The 11,780-nt window shown below is 43.0% G+C and overlaps 2 protein-coding genes across 3 annotated transcripts; one reads left to right on the forward strand and one right to left on the reverse strand.

The window, feature by feature from the left end:
* LOC8077687 (50S ribosomal protein L17) lies at window positions 58-5,773 on the forward strand. Of its 2 annotated transcripts, none has more exons than XM_002452558.2 (7): window positions 58-282; window positions 2,542-2,673; window positions 2,759-2,813; window positions 2,930-2,980; window positions 4,490-4,581; window positions 4,882-4,959; window positions 5,321-5,773. In XM_002452558.2, exons 2-7 carry the CDS (start codon window positions 2,618-2,620, stop codon window positions 5,472-5,474), a joined length of 486 nt encoding a protein of 161 aa, XP_002452603.1. In that variant the 5' UTR covers window positions 58-282; window positions 2,542-2,617; the 3' UTR covers window positions 5,475-5,773. The 2 variants fall into 2 exon arrangements, with proteins under 2 accessions (XP_002452603.1, XP_021315925.1); XM_021460250.1 differs by having other exon boundaries at window positions 107-282; window positions 5,315-5,773.
* LOC8077688 (uncharacterized protein At1g66480) lies at window positions 7,703-9,992 on the reverse strand. The gene is made up of 2 exons (XM_002454288.2): window positions 9,015-9,992; window positions 7,703-8,195 (listed from the first exon to the last, which is right to left on the reverse strand). Exons 1-2 carry the CDS (start codon window positions 9,714-9,716, stop codon window positions 8,151-8,153), a joined length of 747 nt encoding a protein of 248 aa, XP_002454333.1. The 5' UTR covers window positions 9,717-9,992; the 3' UTR covers window positions 7,703-8,150.

Genomic DNA, 11,780 nt, shown 5'->3' on the forward strand with positions numbered 1-11,780 from the left:
CTGGCCTGGATCCGAGTATCAAATACGTATGGGCCAATTTGGATTCGGCCCATGAAATGAAAATGGCCCAACCTGCCTCCCACTCTCCCACGAGTGATCCTTGACCTACTCCCCTTCCCCCGCACGCTCGCAGTAGAACGGCGCCGCATCCCGACTCCCGCAATCCCACTTCGACTGACGACTTGGCGGCGACGGCAAGCGTCGAACGGCGACCGGCGGCGGGGCAAATCCCAGCTCCCTACAGGCTACAGGGCTGCAGCCTTGCGCCATCGTCGAGTCCAGGTTAGCACTCATGTTTATGGTTGCCGAGTCCTGGCTTTAATTTAAAGTGGCACAAGAATTCCTGTTGGTGGCCTAAACAAAAAATAGAGAGAGATTGAATGAATGTAATTGGATGAATACATCTCCTATATCAGCTGTAGCCATGATCAAAGCATTTTTACTTTGGATAATCGAACATGAGTTAGTGAGTGAGGGGTGGGTTCTTTCATATGCAAACTAATACTTGATGGTAGTAAAGGGATGGCTGGTAGGGAAGGAAGCTATAGCAGTAGAGATCATTCTAGTGCCTCACAGGCAGGCGCAGGCACCTAGATTTTTAGGAGACATGGGCACGTGTGATATAAACATGACTTCGGATAATCCAATTCGCACCCTTGCACTTGACTAACATGCAAATTACCAGAGGTCTTCAAAACACAGAAATCATCAGAAGTTTAGAGAAGTTAGTCTGCTAAAACCATCCCATTAATTGGATTGATGAGATACAGTATTATTTGGGGGCAAAATTGATCCTTGGAGAGAAAAGGACCAACTATTGCTGTTTTTCCAATCTCTGTATTCTTATCTTGTGAGGCAGGATAAAGGAAATAAACATACTCTGTTCTAACTTCTAATCTTCATCACAACGGTTCATACACAAAGAAATAAATGCAGAGGGAGCAGACTATCCAAATAAGCATGCTTGTGAATGTTTTTTATCTACATGCTTGCGAACAGGGCTGCGAGAATAGAAAAGTGACATATATTAGCTTGTCCTGGATGTCTCATGATCAAACAGAGGGTGTACTTGCCTAGAAATATATAGTCAGCTCTTCTCACTACAGGAAGTACCAAGGAAGAATGAACTTGAAATATGCACCAGACTATAACACCCTGTGAGAATAAATTATTTCTGGAAAATAATAGATCATTAGAGCACAGTAGTGAATCAAAGATACGTCAATGAAACATAAATTTCTAGGTCTACCAAAAATGGAGTTTTAAGCCTCTAGGACATTTCAGTCCTCTAGCAGCAGAAAGCAGTACAGCACACATCAGCAACCTATTTTCCAGCACACCTTATTGAATTATGCCACACTACAACTTAAGAAAGCTCAACTTTCCAGTACACCTCCATCGAATTATGCCACACTCCATAGAGTTATGCCACACTACAACTTAAGAAAGCTCAACCAGCTACAGTTGCAGGTACAAATAACTAATGTTTTCAATCCAGCCTATGCTATAGTTGTAAGCTAATCATATATTTATCTCTCTCTATGTAATACTTAGAGTTATGTTTTGTTATCAATCATTTGAATTTTTTATAGCCCTATCACAGTACGGAAAACTGCAACCTGTAAATTTACTTCATTTCCTTACTATTTTTATTGTTCACCAGAGGTCTTAATGTTTTCCAGATTTCTCAGCATGTTAGAAAGATATTTAAGTTAATAATATGAGTGGACTTACTTTTTTTGGCAAATTTACGTAATAGGCAGTAAAACTTTTTAGGTGTTAACTTACATGTCACTGCTCTTAGATATTGCTACTGCATTTTTAGACTTGTGCAGAAATATCACCTCCCTGCCATGTTCAAGTAAAACTGTAAAAGTAAGATGAGATAAAAGTTATCCTTAAAACTGCTGTATTTTAGACTTGTAACAGAAACAACACCTTTGCGCCACTTGATTGACTGAGTTGGTAAACTGTGATTATATTCACTTGCCACTACTTGTTTCAGCTTATAGTTGGTCATTTAGAACCTGGCACTGGCATGCTTATAGTTGTTCAGTACATCTTCATTTTTTGGATGGTACATCTTCTTTTCCATGTAAACATATCCCAGTTAATTAAAGAAACTAAAAAGGCAATTCACTCTAAGGTACCATTTTCTTAGGCTTCCTTTTGTCGTCCAGGTCCAGCTATCTTTTCACAATTACTACCATTTTGGCTCTTCATTTAAGTCTGTCTATAAGGGTTAGAATTTTACCATGGGGACTCCTTAAAAATTTTGCTCACATTGTGACTTTGCACCTTACTTCTATTATTGGTCCTGCTATCATGCAGCTTAAGGGGTATTGATTTAATTAGTTTGATTGCCTCTTGTCACTCTTGCTTTACATTGTTTGTCTCTGATATGATTTAAGGTAAAAGTTTTAGATGTGATACTGAGTATGAAAAATTTATTGAGCAATTGAATAGGCCCTACCTGCAATATATATTATTATACATATGAATTTATATTATTTGTGCTACTCTAACATCCCTGACTTTTAGGCAACATCGGCAACTAACTCTATCGGCAACCCCTCACAACCCTCACCGCTGCTGGCTGCTCCACCCCGCAGTCGCCATGGGTAAATTCCGCAAGCTCGGCCGCGGTTACTCCCACCGTCTCTCCATGCTCAGGTCTTGCTTTTCTCCCACCTCAACGCTCCTATCCTATGGCTCTATGCTGCCTTGCCACTGACCTCTGGATTTGTCTCCTTGGCAGGACAATGGTGTCGCAGCTGGTGAAGCACGAGCGCATCGAAACCACTGTTGCCAAGGTACTTTCTTTCATGTACCGGCGTTTCTTCGAGCAGGGGGTGTGGTGGACGGGCGGGATTTGTTTTCCAGGAGGGGTGATCATTGAATGTGTTTCCTTTGCCTTGGTTCGTTTCAGGCGAAGGAGGTCCGGCGGAAGGCGGATCAGATGGTGCAGCTAGGGAAGGAGGTAATTGGAACACAAGTCCCCTGATGCTAATTAAATTCCAATGTGAAATATCGGGGCACTTCGTGGTATCCATGAATCTATGCAGGGCAGTGGCGGCAAATAACCTAGCGAACATTTTTGCAAAGTATGCTCATAGGTTAGAAGTATTTGTAAGAAAGAAATTAGTGTTCATATATTTGGTATTCACCTCTACAATTTAGATTGCTTCTCCACATGGTATCTATGCATTGGTACCTGAATTGGAGTTGGACACTATTGGCCACTGATTGTCTGATTACCACTTCAGAAATAATGCTTCCTGTCTATTTGTTTGACACTCTGCTACATTGAAATCTCAATTAGACATGTATAAGTAGTTGCTTTTCCAGCTATTTTTAAGTAAAGCAATGTTTTAAGCAATCAGACCAACACCTTTGTTTTTTCTCAAGTATGCAGACCAGCATCTTTGTTTCTGCCTTTCTGGCATAGAACTTAGCATCTTCTATTGTCAATGCTAATTTGTAATATAAGATCCAATAACCCTAACATCCTAGGACCCATTTGGCATGGCTCCAGATTCTGATTCACTTTGGAAGTGATTCAATTCATCCTGACAGTGCTAATTCAGCTGTGAAATTGTTTGAATAGCTGGTTGGGTTCTAATTCTTAAAAGAGAGGATAAACCGCATTCCTTCTTCGTCTGTGCAAAGGGTGGCAACAAATTGAATTGATTCACTGGTTGCGTGGGAGACCTCGGTGGGCAGCAGGGTTCCTCATTGTGAAGGGCAAGCTCGTGTGGAAGGGAACTCAGTGCAGAGGGCAATTGCCATGCATGGGAGCTCAATGTGGAGGGCAAGCTCACCGAGGAAGAGAGATCAGCATGGAGGGAAAGCTTGCGGTGAAAGAGAGCTCAGCATGGAGGGCAAGCTTACGATCAAGGAGGAGCTTGCCACGGAGGGGAGGTGGGACCGGGAGCTCAGCACGATGGAGAGCTTGACCCTGACTGGGAGCTCACATCTGAGGACGAGCTTCCCACCAATGGGGAGCTCGGCGCCAAGGAGAGCCAACCGTAGCGACAGAGGATAATGGGGTCGGTGGAACAGGTGGGTTAGTCGCGCGTGAAATGAGGTTTTGACTGACTTGCCTCACGTGTGCAAAATGGCGAATCAGTTCACTGTGATTCCCACATGGAGCTGACGGAAGAAAAGACATTTGATGGGGATCTGCTGGTTTCTCAAGGGAATCAGTGGCAAGAATATGTGTCAAAGGAGCCCTTAGTCATGGATTAAACTTTTTTTTTGTGGACAGCCAGTAGTCCTAGATATGTTATTCTTTTGTCAGAACCAGAAAAAAATTGTCCCAGAGGTGTATGCAATAGGCATACTTTAGAGCCCTATGCCCTTCCTTAGAAGCTTATTTGCAACTCAAACTTATTTTTATCTGGCCTGGGTCTTGTTTTGACTTTTTTTGACTTGATGTCTCGAGGCAAACAATGCAGAAACTTATATCATATATTGGCATGATGTGTAGGGTACTGAGCATGCAGCAAGACGTGCTGCTGCCTTTGTTCGGGGTGATGACGTCGTTCATAAGCTATTCACTGAGCTGGCCTACCGCTACAGGTAATCTGTTTTACCTACGCATGGATTCCCTCAGTTTACTGTATCTGCATTTGATTTGTTACTAGCCCTAATTCAGAATTGGTGTGATGTTGTCATTTTGACATCTGAAATAGGCAATAAGGCATAAGGAGAACCTTAGTTCTAGCATTAATATGAAGAATTTGGCAGCAAAAACTTTTACTATTCATATAAAAGTTGTATAATGATTTGTATGATAACACAAATGTGAAAAGTAAAATAGAATCCCATGTATTTGGAAGCAGAGTGGATTGGAACTAACTGTATATTCTTATATTCCAGAGATCGAGCTGGTGGATACACAAGAATGTTAAGAACCAGGATACGTGTTGGCGATGCTGCGCCAATGGCATACATCGAGTAACATTCTTTATCTATATTTCTTCAAGACCAATTTACCCATACAGCTTCTCACAGGGTTTTATAGTTTGGTGCACATTGCAAGTTCATTGTTCCTTAGTACTTCCTTTAGTGAAAGGAGCTGACTATACATTTCTAGCCAAGTACACCCTCTGTGTTTAAGTATATGATGTTTAGGACAAGCTAATTAGTTTATTTTAGCATGTACTAAACGTCATATATTTAAAAAATGGAGGGAGTAATTGGCTTTGCTTGACATTGTTACGTCCAAATAGTTCAATATGAATCAGACTGCGGTAATCCGTTAAATGACATATAGCAGATTTCCTATAGACATGTATTTATCTGTTGTCAGATGCAGGTTTGTGGACAGGGAGAATGAGCTTCGAGAGGCCAAACCTGCAACACCGCCGCCGCCTCAACGAGTCCCTCTTGATCCATGGACCAAGTCACGTGCTAGCCAACAGTGGGCAGGACCTAAAATCACCAAGACCTCGGAATCAGACGGCTTATGAGCTAGTGTATCTATGTTCCATAAAAAGTTTCAGTTATTTTGCTTAAGTAGCAGGAGCTTTTTCATTTACTGGAGATAACTGCCGATAGAATAATTTAAACTTTATTATCATATTGTATGCTTCTAATTCGCCAATTGAAGATTGTAAGGCTGTCCACACAGGAAGTTTGGAACGAGAGAGATGTATCTCTGTTTTGCTTATTGCAGTTGGAATTGTAACAGATGGATTCAAGTCTATGGATTTAGATGGTGTACAAGTGTACTGGATCAAGGATTTGCTATTCCAGCTTCCTCCTTCCATATTATCTCCTTTTATTCCCAACAATGTGATTACCTGAATGCCATATTCTTATCTTATTAAGGCACCGTTCGGTTCATACGGAACCTTGCCATGGAACCGTTCCTGGCATGAATTGTAGTCTAATTTGTATAATCTTTGATGGACTGGAACTATTCTGGGGTAGTGATCCTCTAACCGAACTAGCCCTAAATGTTTCACGAACCCTACATTGATACAACATTATTAATACTTAATCACAACAGTTATAAAACATGAGGAACACTGTGATCAAATTCTCTTTTCATGACCACTACAACAACATAATGCAGGCCTGGTGTTACTTAACCTGTAACTGTTAATCACGTTGTCGTCCCACTTCTGGGAGTGCGATCGCTCCGACTAGCGTGGGCTTTGGATTGTTATTGCAAGGCTGGCCGAGGTCCGTGGGGCCCAGATCGATAGGATTGGACCTGAAGGGAGGAGGAATTGGAAGGCAACGCATCGTGTGTTTGGCTGAAAAGTCATGATAGAAAGTATCGATAATTTATTGTGAGAGAAAAATACTATTGAATGACGAACAGACTCGGCTAATAAGGTAGCATGGTGACAGAAAATATCAATCCCCCCCAACATAACATTTGTTGAAAACGAGTAGTCCACCTTGCCTACTGTCTGAAAATCATTACTATACCTTTTATCACTAGCTTCAGTCCTAAATGTCCGAGTTTCGGTAAAATCCACCCATTTTCAGTGATGCCCGAAACAACATCATACTGGTAAAATATTTCAATGAAATTTAAATCTTTAGTCAGGTCTAGAGCTCAAACAACAATCCTACAAGTTCTTCCTTCAATATAGAAGGCAAACTTATCAAGATATATTTTCTCTTGACCAAATTTTGGCCAAAACTCAGACAAATATTAGCTAAACCTGAACATTTAGATCGGTTAAAACAAGTGAATCTCGATCCAAAATTATCAAAATCTCCAAGATTCACCCATCTCAGTCAGATCTTCTTTTTTTTTTGTCATTTGAATCCTAGAACCCTGCCAGTAGCTAACGCTCCTCGGTAGTCAAGCATAAGGAGAAGAGGCACAAGAAATTGTTGTACATCATCCACCAATCCAATAAATTATGGGCCACCAAGAAGTTGGCACATGATGTTTCAGTTTTTCTTCACTTCACATCCCGTTTCTAAATTAATCAATTAATTCATACTAGGTACAAGATGGAGTAGTACTTAGATACGCTCGCTCTAGGATGCTAATCCGTTCTCAGGTAGACCTTGTTTATCTGAACAATTGCAATATGCGGTAGGAATTTATTTTCCATATGTAACGGCAAACACAGGTAGCAGCAAACGAAACTGTTCCTTAAGGTCAACTAATGCAAATCATTATTCATGAATAGCCGTGCTGGACTAGAAGCTCTGCCTTTCTGGGCGGTGCAACAAACTATGCATTATGAGGGCGGCAAGTGAGGTTCAGAGAACATCCCTGACCCTGAGGACCGAAGCGATCGCACGGAGTCCAGTCCAGTCCAGAAGATGTTTGAGATCGTTCAAGAAGCGCGACACGCATGTTTATTCTGACTTCGGCGCATTGTATATACGAATGGTAGGTCTAGGTCAGATCCTACCGCATGTGCAGGTTTACTGGTGATTGGGGGCAACATCTTTATCCAAATCCGCGTGATCGGTGGCGATAAGAAATGCTTAGGGTGCAGCAATGCACGACTTTTGCAAATGATGCTCTTGCATGTGCCGATGAGGAATTCAGTTGAGCAACAACGCCTCCCAATAATTCTTCAACAGACGAGACGATCGACCAGTTCAACTCAAGGATCCATTCAGCGTAGAGCAACTGTTATATGTGCGTTATACTCTTTTTATTAAGTTCTCATCATTCCAAGATCATGCAAGAATGGATGAGATAATGCAGAGAACCAGATTGGCATCCCTGATACTTGCAGAGAGGTGTATGTATAGATGGAGATGCAGCACATGTGCCTCTTCCTAAGTTGAAGCTACCCAATGGCAACCAGAGTTGACCTGAATAATTGGCCTTGCACTGTTGCACATTAACGCATCATATAGTGGTGGGCTAATAATAAACCAACAGGAACACACACAGATTGGAGAAGGCGGAAGGAAACATACTGAGAGTCTAACACGGTGTCAGAATGACACACTGGATCAAAGGTGAATCGGAAGCCATCGGCGGCTTCTCATCTTCAAACCATACTTGTTTCGCTCAAATGAGCAGCGGAAGAAGTACAGCGCCGCCTGAAGATAAGTTTACAATTCCTTATCTCCTGGTCTGACAATCACCTCACCAAACATGCTTTGCGACAGTAAATAAAAAAACAAGTGTTAACTCGCTTCAGGGAAGTACAGAGTCATGCTATTAGCTCGTCCGGCAACTCCACGAACCGTGCCTTTTTCTGAAACATCAAAATTGAACCTGAATTAGCAATGAGGGGAAAAAAATAGTAGTCAACTATATACTATACAAGGCAGCGTCATTTGCAGGCAGGCGTAATAACCATCAACTTCATTTAGATTATTACTCCAAACTCAAGATATTCAGCTATTGTAGCACAAACATGACAAAGCAACTCTGTTTTCGTTGTACAATTGTATTCACTGTTCGCCTAAACAGTCGTTTTACAGAACGTTTAAACGCTACAGCGGTACACCGTTTTTCATTTAAACAGCCGTTTTGCCTGTTTAAGTGGCCGTTTAGAATAACACTGATTGTATACTACTTTTGTCAAAAACTTCTCCAGATGCCACTCGAGAAGTCTATCATGTTCCTGCACCCAGCGCACTTGTGTGTTCGTTGCTCCCCGCAATGAGCGGAGAACAGCAGTTTCGCGTCCACTTTTTTACACAAGCTAGCTTATTAGTGCCCCACTGAGACGTGAGAACAGGCTGCATGTTCTCTGCAACGACAAGGAAACTGCATCTAAAATGCAAAGATGCCATGTAACCTCGTCCGTTCTAGCGCGCGTTCACACTAGATTAGAAGAACCAATGCTATTGTTCTAAAACAATGGGCAAGGCGATCTTAAAACAAGTGGGCGTTCTACAATTCCAATCGTAATTTTAACAAGGACTAATACGAAGAGATCGACCGGATCCCAAATCACGTTTCTCTGTCGCAGCGTGCAAATCTTACTGCGTTCACGTCTCATGGGAACAAACAATAATGCAATGCACGTGGGGGGATGGGGGTTAAATCTAGATACGGACGAATTTACCTCGTTGGTGCGTGGCAGCGTGGGCCACCGCTGCGGCGTCTTGGCCGGCGCCGGCGCCGGCAGCATGAACCCGGCGCCCCACTCGGGCGTCTTGGCGAACCTAGGGCTCCGCAGTATCCCGGGCGGGCGCTCCGGGGTGACCCGGGCGCTGGCGTGCGCGCCGCAGAGCTCCATGATCTTGGCGGCGGCCTCGGCGGGGTCCTTGCTCTCCCCCATTAGCTTCTCCACCTGCGCCCTGGGGAGCCGCATCTTGAGGCGCACGGGCGTAGCGCCGCCGGCGCCGGGCAGCGGGGAGGCGGCGCCGCGGCCGGGGAGCGGGGAGGTGGGGGCGGACGCGGAGGCGGCGTGGGCGGGGAGCGAGGAGAGGTCGGAGGTGGATCGGCGCGCGAGCTTGAGCGACTCGAGCCGCTCGCGGGCCCCGACGTTGAGGTTGCCCGACCAGGCGCGGCGCATGGGCCCCGCGGGCGCGCGGCGCGGGAGCGCGACGAGGAAGTAGAGCCGGCCGCGGCGGAGCGGCGCGTCGGGCGCCAGCGGGCGCGCGCGGGCGCCCAGGAGCTTGACCTCCTCGGACTCGAGCAGCTGGAAGCCCGGGTGGTCCCGCAGCACGTCGGCCGCGGCCGCGGGGGGCTTGACGCGGAAGGAGGTGCCGTCCAGCTGCATCACCTTGGCGCTCTTGCGCTTGCCCCCGATGCTGTTCCCCATTGCGGTTTTGCGGCGTCGTAGACGGGGCGCGGTGGCGCTGCCCTGTTGCGAGGCGAGAGCCGAGAAGGTTGAGGTTGAGGGTGAGGTGTGCGGGAGTGCGGGGCGCGGCGGCGAGGGAATTTTAAAAGGGGAAGTCAGAGGAGGAGAGGGAGGCTCGAGGAGGGAGCCGGAGGAGATGCCCTCCCCCGAGGTAGTGGGTGTTTCCTCTTTCCTTTGTGTGTGTTTTTCACCTTTTTTGGTCAAGACGCAGAGGTTGTTGTAGGGGTACAACCATGGAAGGGTGCGTGATTTGGGGGTGGGTGGTAATAAAGCACTAATAAAAGCTCCCATATCAATGAGCTGAGATCTGAGTGTCGCCGATTAGCAGGAGCAGCCGCGCCCATGGACCAGAGACAAATCTATGGGGCTTGCTTTCTTTGTCTTGTGTCGTTTGTTCTAAATTATAAATCGTTTTAATTTTTTTGATACATTTATTCTGTTATATATCTAGATATAATAATATGTCTAGATACATAATAAAGTGAGTGAAAAAAAAGGTCAAAGCGACTTACTCCTTTTATATCTATGAAAAAGTCGTTTTAGACAAAGTTTAAGTCAAATAATTGAAATATAAATTATAAATAATTTTTAATTTATGTGAATACCATATAAATATATTTGTCTTGAAAAATATTTTTATAAAAAAAAATACATATACCACTTTTTAATAAATATTTTTATAAAAAATAAGAAGTTAAAGTTAAACTTTGAAGATCATAAATGACTTTCTTTATAGAAATGGAGGGAGAATAAGTAACATTGACGGATGGCGCAGTCAAAGTTGGTCACGATCTCAATGATCCTAGACCGCTTTAAGATCCAGATTGACCACAATGATTTTATGATGCTAGTAGTTATGATTCTGTAATTTTTTGATCTAAACATTTAATTTAGAATATCTTTTACAACAATGAAACAGAGATTTTAGCAAGTTTTTATCCATTCCTTTTTTTTAATCCATGGCCTACGCATATATCTCCTTCAATTCTAAGGGCTTGTTTGACTGCACATAAATCCACTCCAATTTACATGGTTTAGGAGGGACTGAGGTGGAACTTAAACTAAATTTTAATTTAATCCCTGCCAAACCACGTGGATTAGGTGGAAATATGTACAGCAAACAAAGCCTAATGGAATGTATGCATGATGTGAAAATGGGAGAATGGACCAAATTCAGGAGAGGAATCTCACTAGTTTAGTACTACTAGCAACAAATCCGATTAGCTTGGCCATTCACACGGTGGACTTATCATTACCGATTAGATCATTGGAAGCTTTGCATGTATTCTAAAATTTAAGGGTTTGAGACTTTGAGTAAACTCTTCGCCGCTTACTAAACCACAAGACTTTAGAGCGAGCCTAGCGTCACTTTCCCATTCGCTAAACAAAAGTAACCAGCTCACACTCCATTGTTGGGTCATGCTTGTTTCGACTTGATTTTGAAAAACAGAGAGAGAGAGAGAGAGATTGTATATCTAGTCTGAATAATTAAGAGCAACTCTAACAGTTTGGTTATTTTCATTGTAGAGGTTATTTTAAGAATTGTATAGTAAAAAATACTAAGCTCTAACAAATATGTTATCTGATTTTATAAAAATAGAAAGTTGGTTATCCGTCGATTTTCAGTGGTAATATATAGTCAACCACAGACACTTATTATCTGACTTTGTAAAATGGTAAGGTTGTTGTGAACCTCTTTTTTTTAAGAAGTTTTCTATTTTACAAAGTGGCTAAATAATAAAATTCAGCTAAATTGTTGGAGTTGCTAAGAGTTGTGATACTAAAGAAAAACTGCTTGACAGCGTGAATTCAGCTTGTGGCTTGGCCTCTCTCTCACTCGGCGTTAATGCTAACTCATCATATTTCTGAATAACTTATAAAATGGAGTGTCTTCATTCAGATGCTTTCTCTCTCTCTCGACGAATACATAGATTTCTAAAATTGTGTTAAGTTAGATTTTTTTAAACTCTGACCGAATTTCACGATAAATCCATCAAGATTTATGACAACAAATTAGTATCATTA

The sequence above is a fragment of the Sorghum bicolor genome, chromosome 4, assembly GCF_000003195.3.
Source record: "Sorghum bicolor cultivar BTx623 chromosome 4, Sorghum_bicolor_NCBIv3, whole genome shotgun sequence".
In the NCBI taxonomy this organism is placed as follows: Eukaryota; Viridiplantae; Streptophyta; class Magnoliopsida; order Poales; family Poaceae; genus Sorghum; species Sorghum bicolor.